Source organism: Magallana gigas, chromosome 2 (genome assembly GCF_963853765.1).
Source record: "Magallana gigas chromosome 2, xbMagGiga1.1, whole genome shotgun sequence".
NCBI lineage: Eukaryota > Metazoa > Mollusca > Bivalvia > Ostreida > Ostreidae > Magallana > Magallana gigas.
The window spans coordinates 22,676,047-22,697,491 of NC_088854.1; the positions used below are offsets into that span (position 1 = coordinate 22,676,047).

At 40.3% G+C, this 21,445-nt stretch overlaps 2 protein-coding genes across 2 annotated transcripts; both read right to left on the minus strand.

Moving 5' to 3' along the window:
• Positions 1–1,193: 1,193 nt before the first annotated feature.
• Positions 1,194–15,510, minus strand: LOC105338917 (homeobox protein ceh-32). Its single transcript, XM_011444228.4, has 3 exons — positions 15,364–15,510; positions 2,767–2,903; positions 1,194–1,945 (listed from the first exon to the last, which is right to left on the minus strand). The coding sequence occupies exons 1-3, from the start codon at positions 15,383–15,385 to the stop codon at positions 1,334–1,336; spliced, it is 771 nt and encodes a 256-aa protein (XP_011442530.3). The 5' UTR covers positions 15,386–15,510; the 3' UTR covers positions 1,194–1,333.
• Positions 15,511–17,262: 1,752 nt separating this feature from the next.
• Positions 17,263–20,071, minus strand: LOC105338916 (collagen alpha-1(II) chain-like). The gene is made up of 4 exons (XM_011444227.4): positions 19,860–20,071; positions 19,185–19,262; positions 18,154–18,405; positions 17,263–17,976 (listed from the first exon to the last, which is right to left on the minus strand). The coding sequence occupies exons 1-4, from the start codon at positions 20,032–20,034 to the stop codon at positions 17,405–17,407; spliced, it is 1,077 nt and encodes a 358-aa protein (XP_011442529.3). The 5' UTR covers positions 20,035–20,071; the 3' UTR covers positions 17,263–17,404.
• Between the last annotated feature and the right edge of the window lie 1,374 nt (positions 20,072–21,445).

The window sequence follows — 21,445 nt, forward strand, 5'->3', positions numbered from 1 at the left end:
ATTAGATGAATGAGTGTTTCTAAAAACCACGCATTTATTAATAAATGTGTCTGGTTGTTAAATTTGAATTTTGTCTCTAGGTGTTTGTGGTTTTAGAATTATGATGTTTTCCTAATTATGCTATGTGTTCATGCTTACCAAATAAGATATACATTTCCAAGGCGTTTCGTTTCATCCAGAATAAAAACTAAGTGAACAAAAGTATTTTTTTTTAAATATAATTTTATATTTATATGCTCTAACTATATGTACTGTATACCAGTATTCTAAATATGTACATTCTATGAGAGATTTGGTGTGTATATTATATATACACGTGTGCAATATGTAAGCAGATACATGTACGCGGGGGGGGGGGGGGGGGGGGTATGAGAATGACGAGAAGTTATTCGGTATATTACACTTACATAAAACACAGACCTTGGAATAAATCTCAGTAATACTTTTGCAAAGAAGAAAGATTGACATGTGTTTAAAATATGTAGGCAACAAACTACCGGGGTGATGAAATAGCGGGGCTGCTGTGAAAATGACCTACCAAGCCAGGTGTCATTCCTGTGTAGAGGGACCACAAGATATACTGACATCACAATTATAACAAATGGGGAACTGATAGGGAAATGAACTCGTTTGGTTTTCATTTTTCTGTTCCAAATGTGATAATGAAACAGATTAGAATACAATTATTTGGTACTTTTGCAGTACACTTTAACCCCTGGGTCTGTTATCTTAAAGTTCAAACAATGATGAACTGACTATATATGTTATTTAATGGGCGGATCCATTAAATTTTTCAAGAAGGTCTGAAAGATATTTTACCCCTCAGATTTCAAATATGTTGCATTCAACAATAAAGTATATTTTGTGTGAAGAAAAGAATTAATATGGGTTAATTATATGAGCTTTAATTTTAACGTTTTTCTTCATCTGTACACATAGATCTTCATATTTAGGAAATGAATATGTACATAGTATAAACATGCCCATGACCAACCAGTCCTCTTAATCAAGGCTCATCGTTATGAATTGATATCAGTTGAAACAAAATGCTATAATTACATTTTAAACCTCAGCCATGGCCATATAGAAGATAAAACACAAAAATCATAATATGTACTATATAGATTTTAATCACTTCTTTTATTTTCATCATCAAGAAACATTCATAAATTCAAAAAAGCAGCTATACACAACCACAGTTCTTATTCAGGCACTACAGCTTACGTTGCAGCACTGGAAAGCACAATTTCGCCAAGCAACAACAACAGAACACAATTTCACAAAGTAGAACAACAGAGCACACTCAATTTGTCTTGTTTCCAGGAAAATGACTTCACATGAATCTGGGTCCGTCCGTTCCCCACAGGAAGCTGTCAATGCGAGGAAGAAGAGGCGATGTCCCGTTAAGGATGTCCTCCATCACAGTGTCTACGGAGTGAACAAAACGTGTGACGTCATTAGACAACTTCCGCCTCTTCTTCGTGGGGGTGGGATCCTCTTCGAACGGATTCTTGATCCTCAGACTGTTCTTGACGCTAGAAGACTCTGTAAGTGTGGGGATAAAAGAAACATCTTTCTTGGGAGTCTTGCTGGCTGTCATGGACATGGGTAAAGCTGAAGTCAGTGCGGGGAATCCATATGGAACCGGGTCAAATGTCGGGACACTAAAGGCCAGAGAAGGGTGAGGCCATACAGAGGGGGTCAAACGGGGTTCCTTCTTAAGAACACGCAGAGTTTCCCGGACGGTGTGGAGTGGTCCCTCGTTTAAAGTACCGTTGCCTTGTAGCTCTGCCTCTTCTAGATCTCGCATACGTTTCTGGGAGGTTTTGCACAGCTGGAAGACAGACTGAGTTTTCTCTAGCTCCACCAAAAATTCGGAAGTGTCCCCCTTTGCCACTTCTCTGTCTCGCCTCCGGTCAACCTTTCTTTGTCCTTTGAACCAATTCTGAAATAACGTAGTACTTAAATTTTAAGTAAACATTACATTTCATTCCATTACAACATAAACATTGCAACAGGAATACCCGATTAACATGGTTTCGCGTTGACAAAGAGATGATATACAGTCACTTTTACCCTCCCTCTCTTCCGACATTGGGAAAGGACCCTCACAATGAGGATAAAATAAACTATCAATGTATCTTTATTTATTTGTAGGTTATATATTACACCCACAATCAACACCACATGTTTTCAGTTCATATATTCAGAAGGAAGCAATTCTGTCACAATGACAAATAAAAGATGGCTTTTTAAATTTAAAAAAAAAACTAGAAACTATTCTGCAATGTTCAGTATTAACGCTTCTTTTTACTGTGCTTTATATTTTTATATCTTCGCTGTTCAAATAAGAAAAGTTATTTTCAATCTAGTAATTTCTGCACGGCAGTTTACTTTGAAATGACTTTATATACATAAAGACTAAATTTCAAGACTAAAGAGAAACTTCAACATTTCTGAAAGAGTATTGTTTAATATGCTAAATCAAATCAATGTGTTTAAAACTGGATTGAATTTGTTATTTCATTTCTGAATGATATAACTTTTAAATTAATAAAATATAATTAAAACAGGATTTTGTATAATGTTATGATTGCTTAGTCAGTATTTCTATAGAAAAATTCGCTGACAATCGATATTTAGACAAAATAAACAATAAACAATATACGTGTATTGTATATTGAGATCACAAACTTGTGATTTTGAAATGTGTTCAACCCTTAAAATAACATTAGTAAATTTCTAGTTTGTTTTTAGAATAATTACCTGGACTCGTTTCTCCGTCTCGCCGATGATCTCACAGATCTTTGTCCTCTCGCTCTTTGTAGGGAATCCATTGATGTGATAGAATTCCTTCAAAATGTCCAGCGCAAACATGCTGAATGTAGAATAACGACCAGAAGCTAAAAAGAAAGTAAAAAACATGTTAAGCCTTAGTCACAACTGGTCGTTTGTACTTCTACGTGGGGTCTACGGTCGGATTTTAATGAAAATCTTGCGAGATACGCTTTTGGAAGGACGTACACGTCCCGTAAGCACGCTCGTTGGTTGTGGACATGCACAACAATCAACCATGGTTTTCACGTACGCTGCAGTTTGGAGCTCAATACTTGCAATGGGCACCGCACATTGCGACACATTTACGTGACACATACGACCCGTGCTTCGAATATCTGTTGGTCTTACGTTGCACTCTCAATCACTTCAACGCGATTTTTAACGCTACGATCAGCGACGGGAGCCACGACAGGCAGAACCCGTGGCACAAGCACGATCAAAATTCACCAGGTGTGAGTGAGGCTTAAGTCTGTCAGTATCTAATATTTACATCGTGTGATTCCCTCTATTTCTTACAGAAAAGTATTGTTATTTCTAGCTAAAATCTGACAGGATTGAAATATTGAATGATTGAAATCTCACGTTTAAAGATTGTCAAGAAACCTGCGAAAAAATAATGAAAATCATGGACTACACGAAATAATCATTATGACGCCAGACTTAAATTCTAATTGAAGACGTATTTAATACTTATACTTACTTAATTTTTTTTTACCTTTTTAAGATCAATTTATTAATTTGTTAGAGAAAGATATAACTACCTCAAGCTAAAAAAGCAAACAAAATAAGGTTTTGAGGTGAAGCGCACAAAGTCATATACTCAGACATGTTCAGATTTCATCGGGCAGCCATCATTGTAGAAAAAAATATTAGTCTGTGGGTAACAATGATTCATTTCAGTAGCTATTTATCCATAAAATCAGTCGACAGTTGGTTTGATACTCGTATTCTTTACTCAAAAATATCTGCTCAGTTTGAATTTAGAGCATACCGAACAATTTTTTTTTACGTACTATAAACCCCAACCCTACACAGGTTCAAACCGCATACACTGGGCACACCCGACTAGCGGGGGAGGTATGAGCCTGACAATTAACACTACTCTTAATTCTAACCCTACTCAGGTTCAAACTGCATTCACTGGGCACACCCGACTGGCGGGGGAGGAATGAGCCTGAAAATTAACCCTACTCTAAAACCTAACCCTACTCAGGTTCAAACTGCATTCACTGGGCACACCCGACTTGCGGGGGAGGAATGAGCCTGAAAATTAACCCTACTCTAAATTTTAACCCTACTCAGGTTCAAACTACATTCACTGGGCACACCCGACTTGCGGGGGAGGAATGAGCCTGAAAATTAACCCTTCTCTAAAACCTAACCCTACTCAGGTTCAAACTGCATTCACTGGGCACACCCGACTTGCGGGGGAGGAATGAGCCTGAAAATCAACCCTACTCTAAATTCTAACCCTACTCAGGTTCAAACTGCATTCACTGGGCACACCTGACTTGCAGGGGAGGAATGAGCTTGAAAATTAACCCTACTCTGAATTTTAACCCTACTCAGGTTCAAACTGCATTCACTGGGCACACCCGACTGGTGGGGGAGAAATGAGCCTAAAAATTAACCCTACTCTAAATCCTAACCCTACTCAAGTTCAAACTGCATCCACTGGGCACACTTGCGGGGGAGGAATGAGCCTGAAAACCAACCCTACTCTAAATTCTAACTCTACTCAGGTTCAAACTGCATTCACTGGGCTCGCCCGACATGCAGGGGAGGAATGAGCCTGAAAATTAACCCTACTCTGAATTCTAACCCTACTCAGGTTCAAGCTGCATTCACTGGGCACACCCGACTGGTGGGGGAGAAATGAGCCTAAAAATTAACCCTACTCTAAATCCTAACCCTACTCAAGTTCAAACTGCATCCACTGGGCACACTTGCGGGGGAGGAATGAGCCTGAAAACCAACCCTACTCTAAATTTTAACCCTACTCAGGTTCAAACTGCATTCACTGGGCACACCCGACTGGCGGGGGAAGAATGAGCCTGAAAATTAACCCTACTCTAAATTCTAACCCTACTCAGGTTAGAACTGCATTCACACGACACACCGACTGGCGGGGAAGAATGTGCCTGAAAATTAACCGTACTCTAAATCCTACCCTACTCGGGTTCAAACTGCATTCACTAGACACACCCGACTGGGGGGGGGGGGGGGGGGGGAAGGAATGAGCCTGAAAATTAACCCTTCTCTGAATTTTAACCCTACTCAGGTTCAAACTGCATTCACTGGGCACACCCGACTGGTGGGGGAGAAATGAGCCTAAAAATTAACCCTACTCTAAATCCTAACCCTACTCAAGTTCAAACTGCATCCACTGGGCACACTTGCGGGTGAGGAATGAGCCTGAAAACCAACCCTACTCTAAATTCTAACTATACTCAGGTTCAAACTGCATTCACTGGGCTCGCCCGACATGCAGGGGAGGAATGAGCCTGAAAATTAACCCTACACTGAATTCTAACCCTACTCAGGTTCAAGCTGCATTCACTGGGCACACCCGACTGGTGGGGGAGAAATGAGCCTAAAAATTAACCCTACTCTAAATCCTAACCCTACTCAAGTTCAAACTGCATCCACTGGGCACACTTGCGGGGGAGGAATGAGCCTGAAAACCAACCCTACTCTAAATTTTAACCCTACTAAGGTTCAAACTGCATTCACTGGGCACACCCGACTGGCGGAGGAAGAATGAGCCTGAAAATTAACCCTACTCTAAATTCTAACCCTACTCAGGTTAGAACTGCATTCACACGACACACCGACTGGCGGGGAAGAATGTGCCTGAAAATTAACCCTACTCTAAATACTAACCCTACTCAGGTTCAAACTGCATTCACTGGACACACCCGACTTGCGGGGGAGGAATGAGTCTGAAAATGAACCCTACTCTAAATTCTAACCCTACTCAGGTTCAAACTGCATTCACTAGACACACCCGACTGGGGGGGGGGGGGGGAATGAGCCTGAAAATTAACCCTACTCTTAATTCTAACCCTACTCAGGTTCAAACTGCATTCACACGACACACCCGACTGGCGGGGAAGAATGTGCCTGAAAATTAACCGTACTCTAAATCCTAACCCTACTCGGGTTTAAACTGCATTCACTAGACACACCCGACTGGGGGGGGGGGGGGAGGAATGAGCCTGAAAATTAACCCTACTCTTAATTCTAACCCTACTCAGGTTCAAACTGCATTCAATGGGCACACCAGACTTGCAGGGGGCTGAAAGTTAACCCTACTCTAAATTCTAACCCTACTAAGGTTCAAACAGCATTCACTGGGCACACCCGACTGGCGGGGGAAGAATGAGCCTGAAAATTAACCCTACTCTAAATTCTAACCCTACTCAGGTTAGAACTGCATTCACACGACACACCGACTGGCGGGGAAGAATGTGCCTGAAAATTAACCGTACTCTAAATCCTACCCTACTCGGGTTCAAACTGCATTCACTAGACACACCCGACTGGGTGGGGGGGGGGGGGGGGAAGGAATGAGCCTGAAAATTAACCCTTCTCTTAATTCTAACCCTACTCAGGTTCAAACTGCATTCACACGACACACCGACTGGCGGGGAAGAATGTGCCTGAAAATTAACCCTACTCTAAATCCTAACCCTACTCAGGTTCAAACTGCATTCACTGGACACACCCGACTGGCGGGGGAGGAATGAGTCTGAAAATGAACCCTACTCTAAATTCTAACCCTACTCAGGTTCAAACTGCATTCACTAGACACACCCGACTGGGGGGGGGGGGGGAAGGAATGAGCCTGAAAATTAACCCTACTCTTAATTCTAACCCTACTCAAGTTCAAACTGCATTCACACGACACACCGACTGGCAGGGAAGAATGTGCCTGAAAATTAACCGTACTCTAAATCCTAACCCTACTCGGGTTCAAACTGCATTCACTAGACACACCCGACTGGGGGGGGGGGGAAATGAGCCTGAAAATTAACCCTACTCTTAATTCTAACCCTACTCAGGTTCAAACTGCATTCAATGGGCACACCAGACTTGCAGGGGGCTGAAAGTTAACCCTACTCTAAATTCTAACCCTACTCAGGTTCAAACAGCATTCACTGGGCACACCCGACTGGCGGGGGAGGAATGAGCCTGAAAATTAACACTACTCTTAATTCTAACCCTACTCAGGTTCAAACTGCATTCACTGGGCACACCCGACTTGCGGGGGAGGAATGAGCCTGAAAATTAACCCAACTCAAAATCCTAACCCTACTCAGGTTCAAACTGCATTTACTGGGCACACCCGACTGGCGGGGGAGAAATGAGCTTGAAAATTAACCCTACTCTAAATTCTAACCCTACTCAGGTTCAAACTGCATTCACTGGGCACACCCGACTGGCGGGGGAGGAATGAGCCTGAAAATTAACCCTACTCTAAATACTAACCCTACTTCGGTTCAAACTGCATTCACTGGGCACACCCGTCTGGCGGGGGAGGAATGAGCCTGAAAATTAACCCTACTCTAAATCCTAACCCTACTCAGGTTCAAACTGCATTCACTGGGCACACCCGACTGGCGGGGGAGGAATGAGCCTGAAAATTAACCCTACTCTAAATTCTAACCCTACTCTGGTTCAAACTGCATTCACTGGGCACACCCGACTGGCGGGGGAGGAATGAACCTGAAAATTAACCCTACTATAAAAGTCTAACCCTACTCAGGTTCAAACTGCATTCACTGGGCTCACCCGACATGCAGGGGAGGAATGAGTCTGAAAATTAACCCTACTCTAAATTTTAACCCTACTCAGGTTAGAACTGCATTCACTGGGCACACCCGACTGGCGGAGGAGGAATGAGCCTGAAAATGAACCGTACTCTAAATCCTACCCTACTCGGGTTCAAACTGCATTCACTAGACACACCCGACTGGGGGGGGGGGGGGAGGAATGAGCCTGAAAATTAACCCTTCTCTTAATTCTAACCCTACTCAGGTTCAAACTGCTTTCACACGACACACCGACTGGCGGGGAAGAATGTGCCTGAAAATTAACCGTACTCTAAATCCTAACCCTAATCGGGTTCAAACTGCATTCACTAGACACACCCGACGGGGGGGGGGGGAAGAATGAGCCTAAAAATTAACACTACTCTTAATTCTAACCCTACTCAGGTTCAAACTGCATTCAATGGGCACACCAGACTTGCAGAGGGCTGAAAGTTAACCTTACTCTAAATTCTAACCCTACTCATGTTCAAACAGCATTCACTGGGCACACCCGACTGGCGGGGGAGGAATGAGCCTGAAAGTTAACCCTACTCTAAATTCTAACCCTACTCAGGTTCAAACTGCATTCACTGGGCACACCCGACTGGCGGGGGAGGAATGAGCCTGAAAATTAACCCTACTCTAAATCCTAACCCTACTCAGGTTCAAACTGCATTCACTGGGCACACCCGACTTGCGGGGGAGGAATGAGCCTGAAAATTAACCCTACTCTTAATTCTAACCCTACTCAGGTTCAAACTGCATTCACTGGGCACACCCGACTTGCGGGGGAGGAATGAGCCTGAAAATTAACCCTACTCTAAATCCTAACCCTACTCAGGTTCAAACTGCATTCACTGGGCACACCCGACTGGCGGGGGAGGAATGAGCTTGAAAATTAACCCTACTCTAAATTCTAACCCTACTCAGGTTCAAACTGCATTCACTGGGCACACCCGACTGGCGGGGGGGGAATGAGCCTGAAAATAAACCCTACTCTAAATACTAACCCTACTTCGGTTCAAACTGCATTCACTGGGCACACCCGTCTGGCGGGGGAGGAATGAGCCTGAAAATTAACCGTACTCTAAATCCTACCCTACTCGGGTTCAAACTGCATTCACTAGACACATCCGACTGGGGGGGGGGGGAAGGAATGAGCCTGAAAATTAACCCTTCTCTTAATTCTAACCCTACTCAGGTTCAAACTGCATTCACACGACACACCGACTGGCGGGGAAGAATGTGCCTGAAAATTAACCGTACTCTAAATCCTAACCCTACTCGGGTTCAAACTGCATTCACTAGACACACCCGACGGGGGGGGGGGGGGGGGAGGAATGAGCCTGAAAATTAACACTACTCTTAATTCTAACCCTACTCAGGTTCAAACTGCATTCAATGGGCACACCAGACTTGCAGGGGGCTGAAAGTTAACCCTACTCTAAATTCTAACCCTACTCATGTTCAAACAGCATTCACTGGGCACACCCGACTGGCGGGGGAGGAATGAGCCTGAAAATTAACACTACTCTTAATTCTAACCCTACTCAGGTTCAAACTGCATTCACTGGGCACACCCGAATTGCGGGGGAGGAATGAGCCTGAAAATTAACCCAACTCAAAATCCTAACCCTACTCAGGTTCAAACTGCATTTACTGGGCACACCCGACTGGCGGGGGAGAAATGAGCTTGAAAATTAACCCTACTCTAAATTCTAACCCTACTCAGGTTCAAACTGCATTCACTGGGCACACCCGACTGGCGGGGGAGGAATGAGCCTGAAAATTAACCCTACTCTAAATACTAACCCTACTTCGGTTCAAACTGCATTCACTGGGCACACCCGTCTGGCGGGGGAGGAATGAGCCTGAAAATTAACCCTACTCTAAATCCTAACCCTACTCAGGTTCAAACTGCATTCACTGGGCACACCCGACTGGCGGGGGAGGAATGAGCCTGAAAATTAACCCTACTCTAAATTCTAACCCTACTCTGGTTCAAACTGCATTCACTGGGCACACCCGACTGGCGGGGGAGGAATGAACCTGAAAATTAACCCTACTATAAAAGTCTAACCCTACTCAGGTTCAAACTGCATTCACTGGGCTCACCCGACATGCAGGGGAGGAATGAGTCTGAAAATTAACCCTACTCTAAATTTTAACCCTACTCAGGTTAGAACTGCATTCACTGGGCACACCCGACTGGCGGAGGAGGAATGAGCCTGAAAATGAACCGTACTCTAAATCCTACCCTACTCGGGTTCAAACTGCATTCACTAGACACACCCGACTGGGGGGGGGGGGGGAGGAATGAGCCTGAAAATTAACCCTTCTCTTAATTCTAACCCTACTCAGGTTCAAACTGCTTTCACACGACACACCGACTGGCGGGGAAGAATGTGCCTGAAAATTAACCGTACTCTAAATCCTAACCCTAATCGGGTTCAAACTGCATTCACTAGACACACCCGACGGGGGGGGGGAGGAATGAGCCTGAAAATTAACACTACTCTTAATTCTAACCCTACTCAGGTTCAAACTGCATTCAATGGGCACACCAGACTTGCAGAGGGCTGAAAGTTAACCCTACTCTAAATTCTAACCCTACTCATGTTCAAACAGCATTCACTGGGCACACCCGACTGGCGGGGGAGGAATGAGCCTGAAAGTTAACCCTACTCTAAATTCTAACCCTACTCAGGTTCAAACTGCATTCACTGGGCACACCCGACTGGCGGGGGAGGAATGAGCCTGAAAATTAACCCTACTCTAAATCCTAACCCTACTCAGGTTCAAACTGCATTCACTGGGCACACCCGACTTGCGGGGGAGGAATGAGCCTGAAAATTAACCCTACTCTTAATTCTAACCCTACTCAGGTTCAAACTGCATTCACTGGGCACACCCGACTTGCGGGGGAGGAATGAGCCTGAAAATTAACCCTACTCTAAATCCTAACCCTACTCAGGTTCAAACTGCATTCACTGGGCACACCCGACTGGCGGGGGAGGAATGAGCTTGAAAATTAACCCTACTCTAAATTCTAACCCTACTCAGGTTCAAACTGCATTCACTGGGCACATCCGACTGGCGGGGGGGGGGGGGAATGAGCCTGAAAATAAACCCTACTCTAAATACTAACCCTACTTCGGTTCAAACTGCATTCACTGGGCACACCCGTCTGGCGGGGGAGGAATGAGCCTGAAAATTAACCGTACTCTAAATCCTACCCTACTCGGGTTCAAACTGCATTCACTAGACACATCCGACTGGGGGGGGGGGGGGGGAGGAATGAGCCTGAAAATTAACCCTTCTCTTAATTCTAACCCTACTCAGGTTCAAACTGCATTCACACGACACACCGACTGGCGGGGAAGAATGTGCCTGAAAATTAACCGTACTCTAAATCCTAACCCTACTCGGGTTCAAACTGCATTCACTAGACACACCCGACGGGGGGGGGGGAGGAATGAGCCTGAAAATTAACACTACTCTTAATTCTAACCCTACTCAGGTTCAAACTGCATTCAATGGGCACACCAGACTTGCAGGGGGCTGAAAGTTAACCCTACTCTAAATTCTAACCCTACTCATGTTCAAACAGCATTCACTGGGCACACCCGACTGGCGGGGGAGGAATGAGCCTGAAAATTAACCCTATTCTAAATTCTAACCCTACTCAGGTTCAAACTGCATTCACTGGGCACACCCAACTTGCAGGGGAGGAATGAGCCTGAAAATTAACCCTACTCTAAATCCTAACCCTACTCAGGTTCAAACTGCATTCACTGGGCACACCCGACTGGCGGGGGAGGAATGAGCCTGAAAATTAACCCTACTCTAAATTCTAACGGCTCACCCGACATGCAGGGGAGGAATGAGCCTGAAAATTAACCCTACTCTAAATCCTAACCCTTCTCAGGTTCAAACTGCATTCACTGGGCACACCCGACTGGCGGGGGAGGAATGAGCCTGAAAATTAACCCTACTCTAAATCCTAACCCTACTCAGGTTCAAACTGCATTCACTGGGCACACCCGACTGGCGGGGGAGGAATGAGCCTGAAAATTAACCCTACTCTTAATTCTAACCTTACTCAGGTTCAAACTGCATTCACTGGGCACACCCGACTAGCGGGGGAGAGACTGAAAATAAACCCTACTCTAAATTCTAACCCTACTCAGGTTCAAACTGCATTCACTGGGCACACCCGACTTGCGGGGGAGGGTCGGGCCGGGGGGCGGGGCAGGGGGGCCTGTCCCCACAACTTTTTCTCGCAGCAAGTAATGTCTTAAAATTAACATTTACATTTGAATTATCGTGGAGTTGACCCCCCCCCCCACTTTTTTTGAAGGATGTAAAAAATTAATATGAAAATAAAATAATACGTGCCTGCTTACATTTTTGCTTAACCAGTCTATCTAAATCTACAGAGCTGTTTCGGTAAATCTGTATCTAAAGTTACAGGTTTAGATTTTAAATTTTGTATAATATATAAATGCAAATATATAATTATGTGATACATGTATATATCAAATTATAACAATAATTGAAATATTCCGTTTATTTAAACACACCGTAAACTACATTTTGACTCTACACATATGGTATGTTCATAATTGAAAGGCATTAATTCTGTAACATGCCGTCCAAAAGATGAGGTATATATAATTTTATACAGTATTTAAATTTATACCTTTTAAACAATATTTATCACACTTATATAGTTATATAATTGTGGTTGATAGTGGTTTATTACTATTCATTGTGGCTAAAAGACGCCCCATAAACATGATAATCCTAACATGTCTTAGTTTCATATATGGCTTTTCAGACAATAGACTGTAAATAACAATGTCTCACGCCAAACCTTGTGTATATACACAAGAGGGATATGGTTGTCTGGGGTGTGTAAAGATCAAAAGGACGTTTATATACTTCATTGATGTATATTTAACAGATTTTGTCGATATATATTGTCAGGCTTTTAATTGTCATTATTCTCTCAAAAAAATTCTGGGAGAGTTGAAGACCTCATCATTTTTGTTTATAAACGTCATACATGTTTAAACTTAGGCAATAAAATGCTTTTGAAAAATGAATATGCCAGCCCATTAACTACCGATAAAAATGTATTAAATGAAAATGCTACGAAGCTAAAGACTAATTAAAAGCACAAATAGTGTTTGATAAATAGTCATGAATCATGTGTTGTGTGAGCGGTTTCTGTAAACGTGAAATCATATAAGTTTTGGCATTTTTTGATAAGTAAAATAATTTATAGCTCTCTCTCTCTCATTTAAAAGTAACCACATTATAAGCATCACTTAATCTATAAAGTTTACAAACTGATTGGTACGCTACATGTATTTCACATTTTAAGAAAGGGTGAAGAATAAAATTAGATTGCAAAGAATTTCACTGGCATTAAAAAAAATCGGAGATCAATCATCGCTTGTATTTGAAGATTTTTGAAGAACATGAAATCTATGATGTTGTGAACATGAATACTTTTATTTATTTTTTATTTTTACATTTCCCAGTGTCTTTGCCTGTGATAACTATCGATTTTGTACTATAAAACCCATAATACAAATGACGCCAAATTGAGGCGCCAGCGGGGTTTGCTTATTTATAGCTTATCGTACGATGGCTTAAAATAATATAAATATAAGTAATAAGGAATCATTCTTTGAATATTATGAGGTGTAAATTTCGGTCGGGGCGTGATCAAATCTATCATAAAGCCCTTCGCGCTTTATTGGATTTGATCACGCCCTGACCAAAATTATCACCTCATAATACTCAAAGAATGATTCCTTATATAAACCAAAAACATCAAATAAACTTTGAATTAATTATATATAAGCACCAATTCATTTCAGATTTCATTAAAAAAATACCTGATCGGCTTAAAATTTCTCAAATCTTAAAATTGCCTTATGAGGACATAGGTTGCAATTTTCATATGGCATTTTATTTTTATTTTGAAATTGGAATTTTCTACTCAAATGACATAAAAATATAATGTTTTATACACTTTTGTCTGCCATGTTTTTATAGAAAAGGATATTTGGATGGCCCGCAAGACAACATTTAATAGTTGTCAAGATTTACACAATTTGTACATATGAAAAACAATCTTTAGATTTTAGTGGGATTCCGGTGATTGCCGCGGATTTTGGTTATTCGATATACCGTTTTTAGAGGTAGTGCGACCGATTTCACTAGTCTAAATTTTAATTTTTTATAGATCAACATACGACATGTAACTGTTACAGTGATATAATTATTTTTTTTTTAGTAATTGCAAATTTAAAGCAATTAATATTTCAACTGATTATACGATGCATCCATAAACAGATACTAGACTAAGTATACAAGTATAAGTATGCACGTGCGCTTACAATGAATCTATGGTGAAATAATGTTCCCTATACTTGATGTCTTAATATGGGTGTGACCTATATTTTATGATTTCAAACTTTTTTTGGGTTCGATAGCATACATGTATGTTAAACGTATTTTGTACTACACCAATGAAATAGTCCATTTAGCAGTGTCATCACTGTATAATGTTGGTACATTTTTTTTTCTTTTGTCACAAGTTTTGATAAATAACCTTTACAATCTTTCTTCACTCATTGAATGTGTCTGAATTCTAGATGCGTCTTACTAATAGGAACTTATTTCCTATCTTTTTATATTATTTTTTTAATAGTATTTATTTTTATACGAAATCTTGAACGTCAAATAATAAATAATCTGTATTTGGAGAATAACACATCAGGGCCTTTAAAAAATATATATGGGTTCGCCAACCTCAATTTATTGAACTCAGAAGGTAATATTTATAACCGAAATTAGGACTTAGTACCATCCCCCCCCCCCCCCCCCCAAAAAAAGGGGAAAAACTCCCAGTCAATTCATGTAATAGCTTTAGAGCTATAAAACTGAAGGGAAATTTTTGATATGTCAATATCTTATATAAATTTTGTCATCATTTTATTTTAGGTGTCTTGAATTTTGGCCCCAGGCAATTAGTATACATTTAACGAACGGGAATCCTTTGGTCGAAAAATATTTGTACGTTATGTCAAATATCAGGATTTCCATTTTCCTACATTTAAAAGTATTTATTTTTTAGTATTTAAAATTAAAAATACTTTTTGATACCACAAAACCATTGATGTGACTTACTCTTAACCTTTTTTGTGAGATTTTTGCTTTCTTTTTAAAATGGTTAAAGTAATCAGTAACATGTCATAGAAAATTGCTGTTACATGTAAAGATACATACACATTTAAACGATCGCTATCGTTAAATTGATTATGGACGATAATTACTGATAGACTCTGATCAATGGTCGATCACTTTCTGTGGACTTATGAAGAATATAGTATTGTGCATTTCGAGAGAAAACGGCCGTTACCCCTATTCTAAAATACTCTACAATCATGACAATCTCTATCATTCCAGTGTCATGCTAATGTAAGGTAAAAGATTGGTGACTCTATAATAATGCCAATTAATTAAGAAACCTTTCAGTTTGTCAAAAATGATCCGTATATTTCGTAACAACTTATGATAACAAGCAGTAGAACTATCATCAAAGTTTTATAAAACATAAATATATATACATTTATACTCATATGAGTTATGGATATCTTATTCTATTTAATTAAAACCCGATTAAACAACATACCTCTATTTTCCTTGGCTGCCATCTCCGGGTGTTATGATTGGTATAAAAGTTTTACCCGGATTTATATACCTGCAATTGGTAATGATGAGAACTTAATTGAGAGTACAAAATTCAAGATAAAAGAGAACAAATGTAGTCATTAACTATCCACCTAATTACAGCAATTACCCTGGACGGTTTTCTCCAAGTAAACATTTATAATTACCGATGTATGATGTTAAATTTCTTTTAATTAACTGTCGTTAAACTTCTCATAATTATCGGTAAAATTAATATTAAGCTAAAATTTAACGATAACTCCTGTTAACATAAGATGAAAAGCATAATCCGATATCGTCTAAAAAATAAAAAGAAACAGTTACTATAAGAGAGAGAGAGAGAGAGAGAGAGAGAGAGAGAGAGAGAGAGAGAGAGAGAGAGAGAGAGAGAGAGAGAGAGAGAGAGAGAGTATGCATACACAGTTTATAGTTCTAGTTGATTTTTAAACGCAAGCGCAGCATAAACATGTACTATGAATTACAGAAAATTGCATAGTCTTTTATTTACACAATTACAAAAGTCTGTTTTAAAAATTAAACACGACAATGTTAATATGGTAGTTCTTTATAATATGATATCGAATGCATGAAACAAAAATAAAGTATTAATATAAGAAGCTGCACTTGCAGCATCGATATAATATACATGTAAACACGTCCACTCATAGCTTCTTTTATTATAAATGCTCCCTTACGGAACCAGTTCATTAGGAATACAGTGTCTTCCGGAGAACCAGAAACAGTTCTTTGCCGCGCAGTCCGCCGCGGTTGTCGCTCGGAGACACTCCACTAGATCAAACGACAGGGCGCGTTTTCTTAAAAAGTAATTGTTCTCCACCGTTTCCTTGATTTTTGCGGAAAGCTTTGTTTCACACCATTTGACCAATGAGTTCTTAGCTCTATTGCAGTTGCTGTAAGGTTTCGAACAAAATACACTTTTCTCTGAAATAACACAAGCATTCTGATAAAGACATATTTATGAAAATTTAATATGTATGTAATCGTATGTATTTAACAGTAAAAAATATTCTTATCATATCCTAAGAGAGAGAGAGAGAGAGAGAGAGAGAGAGAGAGAGAGAGAGAGAGAGAGAGAGAGAGATGCATCACATAAGGAGCAAATTTCTTTTTAATCGATCACAATGCGCTTAGGAATTGTTCATTCAAACTTGTGAATTTTTAAGATACCTCACTACACCCAGACTTATACTTTGTAACTTTTTAAGAAACTACGTCACAAGTTAATTGGCGATTTCAATATTTTGTTAAGCTGTTTGTATCGATGGATTTGAGGGTAACTGTTCATTGGCTAGGAGCTAAATTATCGGGCTCGTGAACTGCAGATCATGAGTTCGAATTCTCCTAAGCCTTTGTTCATATTAACTGAATTATTACTTAAACTTTGATCCAAAATTGTACTGTACATTTCTTCGCCTTATTTGACCTGAACATGTATACTTTTTATCCATATCATGTTATCATAATCAAGTATTTTCTGCTGATTTGAGATACTACATGTATTTCAATATACAGTGAGCCATCTTACTAACCCGCTGCCAGACAAAGGAAGCGTTTGCCTCCCGTTTCCCTGACTTTGGCATAAATAGAGCATTAATCAAAATATTAGGGTCACAAATATGATCTCTTTTACACACGTTTGAATTCTTGCAAACGTTGATGTCATGTACAGATCTTAATACCAGTAATAAAGCTCCTATCAGACTGCTATAGAATACAACTTAATTACTCGTGCCTACTGGGATTTGGGTGGAGGTCGTCTTTCATATTATTTTTATGGGTGGGGGATAGATCATCAGAGCAGCCGTCTTTCAGTATACCAGACAGTATCACAAACATGTGATTAAAACTTTTCATCAATTTTTATTCGTATTGTTTAGTCATAAACAATATCAAAATCAAACAGGAAATTAGAATTTTAAAGTTCAAATTAAAAAATAACACCGAACAAATAACTACAATAAAGTACTTTTCAGCGAAATATTTTATTGTCCTTTATAATAAGCTTGAGCTGGAGCATAAGATTTTGGCGCCATCGCCATTGCTGGGGCTCCCCAAGACTTGCCTACAACTTGGGCTGGTGCGCCCCATGATGACTTAGCAGCTGCAGGAGCATACATCATGCTTTTTGAGGGCGCTGCAACAACTGGTGCATATGCACCACTTTTTGGTGCAGCAACAACTGGGGCGTATGAAACTCCCTTAGATCGGGAGGGTGCAGACTGAACTGGGACGTATCTGGCCATAGCAGGGGCGTAGTAATAGGTGGTTGCTGGACCACGTGGTCCTGGATATCCAGTGTATCCTCTGTCTCCTCGTCGTCCTTTGTATCCAGAATATCCCTGTTTTCCCGCAGGTCCGAACTCTCCGCGAGGTCCTACTGGTCCCCTTGCTCCTTCCGGACCAGGGTTTCCGACGGGTCCTGGTTCACCTACAGCGCCGTCCTGTCCCGGGGCCCCACCGTATCCTTGTATTCCTTGCATTCCGTTTGGTCCCATGGGACCGGCTGGTCCGGCTAGTCCGGGCTCTCCCGCCTCACCGGGATATCCGGGATAACCTATCGAAGAAAGTATACAAAAATAAAAATACATACATGCTAGCACAATATATTTATGAACAGTTTTGATCAGAAAACACTACTGACACCCCCCACCCCCCAAAAAAAAATATCCAACAAAACAGGAATTAGTTATGCCTTTTCCTTTCTATGTAATTGTATAAAAGCAGACTTTACCTTGAGCGCCGGTTTGACCGGGTTCTCCTGTGAGTCCCTTCTGTCCCTGAGGTCCGACTGGGCCCATGGGGCCTGGGGCTCCCTGGTCACCTACTGGACCCTGCTCACCAATTGGACCGTGTGGCCCGGGGGCACCAGGGTCGCCAACCATACCCTGAGCTCCCTGCTCACCGATAGCTCCCTTAAGACCCGGATTACCTCGGGGCCCCTCGGGACCTGCATCTCCTGGAAGTCCGGGGTGTCCCTGGGGTCCTTAAACAAAGGGATGTACACATGTAAAGATGAAACCGAAACGTATGATTTCTCTTACAATGAAAATACGGTTTCATGATGCACGGGCTGATTAAAGAGGTTTTTAAAAAAAAATTTGGAGACTGCAAATGATCATAGGTCTATCTACAAGTACGGAAAGGGATATAGGGAAGTCCAAATGAAGAATTATTTTATCCGGATTTATTTATTTCTGAAACAAATTCCCCCTTTAAAGCAAAACTTTATAAAAATGGAGCATCTCAGAAATCAATAAAAATGTTTTTTTTTAAATCAAAAGCCCGGGCCATTGATAGAAAAATAACGTCAAAATTTAAATTGATAACACTTCTGAAATAGTTTCAACAATACGAGAAATTATGTAACCCCCCTCCCCCCCCCATCCCCCCCCCCCAAAAAAAAAACCCAAACAAAAAAAAAAAAATAAAAAAATATTGACGGTTTAAAATCATAAATAAGAAAAATTGTTCCATAAAATATAAAAATGATTTCACATATTTTTACCACAGCCTGATCGGAGATAAGAGAAGAGATTTTGGTTAAGATGGGATGGGTGCGAAATCTTGCAAATCAACAATGTACTTCAAATATAATAAAATATTCAAATTGGCAAAAACAGGGCATAATATCAAACCGCTTACATGATTAAATTTTGAATTTCAAATTCTTCTGATAAAATTGTTGGATTTATTGAATTATTTGCATTTCCTACACGTATAATGTAACAGAATATAGGCCCCTAGCTCGGTGAGTTGACTTACCTCTGCGTCCCGCGGGTCCCATCGCTGTTGGTGGGGCAGCATAGTACATTACATGGCGTTTGGTGCGGTCATGATCCTCTGTAAAAAAAAAATAATTTTACGAATTGAGTGACTGAAAAAATGTGGTTTGTTTAGTTTTTCCAAAATTGATTGAAAAAAAAAAATCTCATTTACATGCATGCAATCATTCGAGGCAGACTTCGTTTGGACATGAGAACTGCTTTTGCTGAGAATAGATATATCTCTGCGTGCCGGAAATTCATCGTAGACAAAAAAGTTCAAAAGCTTAAAGGCACGACTCATTTTGTCAATGTTTAAAAACGTATGGTAATATACTTGGTTAATGAATCTAAATGCAAAAAAAATATGAAATATTTTTTGTGCAATTTATAAAAAGTTAAAATTGTACAGTTCGATACGTAACATTTCTCCAATAAAATCTTAATACTAAATCCATTCTGCTTTTCAATTAATATAGCAAATCATAAATCTATTTCAATTATTATTATCCTGGAACACGCTTACAATTTCTTTACTAGTAGATGCATAGCTTTTGCCAGAGAGATGTGGAGGGAAACATACAATTCATTTTTTAGCATAACTTTTAAAGAAAATTGTGAAAAAAATATAAAAATGCAGTAACATATTTCAAAAATTGCTTGATTCCAAACCTACCGGGAATTTCGTGTTCTGCGAGGCGTGCGGCATCGATCCGTTCTTTGAGTTTGGCTATTTCCTCTTTGACGCGGAACAGATCCTCGGCAAACTTGTCGATCTGGTCCTGGAGATCGCTAGCAGACACGGTGGCCACGAAGGCGCCACAGAGAGCAAGAAGAAGATATACGTTCATGGCTGATGAAGAGACTTGGTCTGAAGTCTGCCGCCACTCAACGAATTTATAAGGCAGCTCCCGCGCCAAGTCATGCTTCGTTTGGCTTAAGACTGATTTAGCTCAACAGGATGTTTTCTTGCTAGGACAACGATATGTAGAATGTGCATGACATTCATGAACAGTCAAAGGGGAGAGAACGCGATTTATACACTGTAAAGTCATGCACATAAACATATATTCATAAAAAATCTCCAAAAACTTTGATCTGAAATACATCCAAAATGTTTTCGTTACTTTAAATTTATTATTTTTTGTACTATGTGCATTTTTATTTAGGGAAAACGATGCTATGAATTCGAATTCAGTGCATTCGAACTCTTATGAAATATAATTATAATTCATTACATGGTTTTCTGGTTTAGGTCATTCAATAACATTTATTACAAAAAATGTAGGTATTTTATTTAATATGACTGTGTTGTGCTTTTGTGTAAAGAGGAATAACTCGGATTGCGATTTTTATCATGATATGATAAACGTAAATCTAAATACTAGTACCAGGCACGTAGCATCAGGGGGGGGGGGGGGCAGGGGGGCCTGGCCCCCCCACTTTTTCTCGCAGCAACAAATTTTTTAAAATTTACATATAAAAAAATGAATTATAATGGAGTTGGCCCCCCCCCCACTTTTTTGGAAGTTAGTAAAAAATTTGATATGAAAATTAGGAAATGAGTAGTTAAATTGAAAGTAACCCCCCCCCCCCCCCACGGATTAGGAATTTCATGATTTTGAGGGAAACATTTTTTGGTAGGGAAGAATTTTTTTTTGGAAGTATAGTTGAGTATACCCCCCCCCCCCCTCCCCCCCCCCCCCCCACGGATTAGGATTTTGAAGATTTTTGGAAACTTCAATTTTAATTTTTTTTTTGCTTGTCAAGATTTTTTGGATGGGTCTGGCCCCCCCACTTTCAAAAACGATGCTACGTGCCTGAGTACCATCGCAGGTCTTAACATTAGTGAGGCGAGCTTTAAGGCCCGTTTGCCAAAGACCGGTTTACCATTTCTAATGAAGGGAATTCAAAAGAAACTTGCAAGCTTCTCTTTGTAAAAGACTTGAATTACAACTTTGCTCTTAGACAATTTCAAAGATTTACAAGAAGAAAAATATCGCTAAGCTTGCTGGTTGCAAAATAGATTCTATTTCATAAAATGTACATGTACACCTAAAATGTTTATAAATCAAGCTAAAAACATTTTAAGTTGATTTGAAAATATTTACTGTTCATACTTGTTACAATAAATGAAATGGTTACACATTCTAATTGTATGTCCAAGTGATAATTCAATTGCACAATGTCTGGATTTCTCCTTCCATTAATTTCCCCTTCCTTTATTTCAGATTCAATTCCAGGAAACTTTAGATAAGTAAA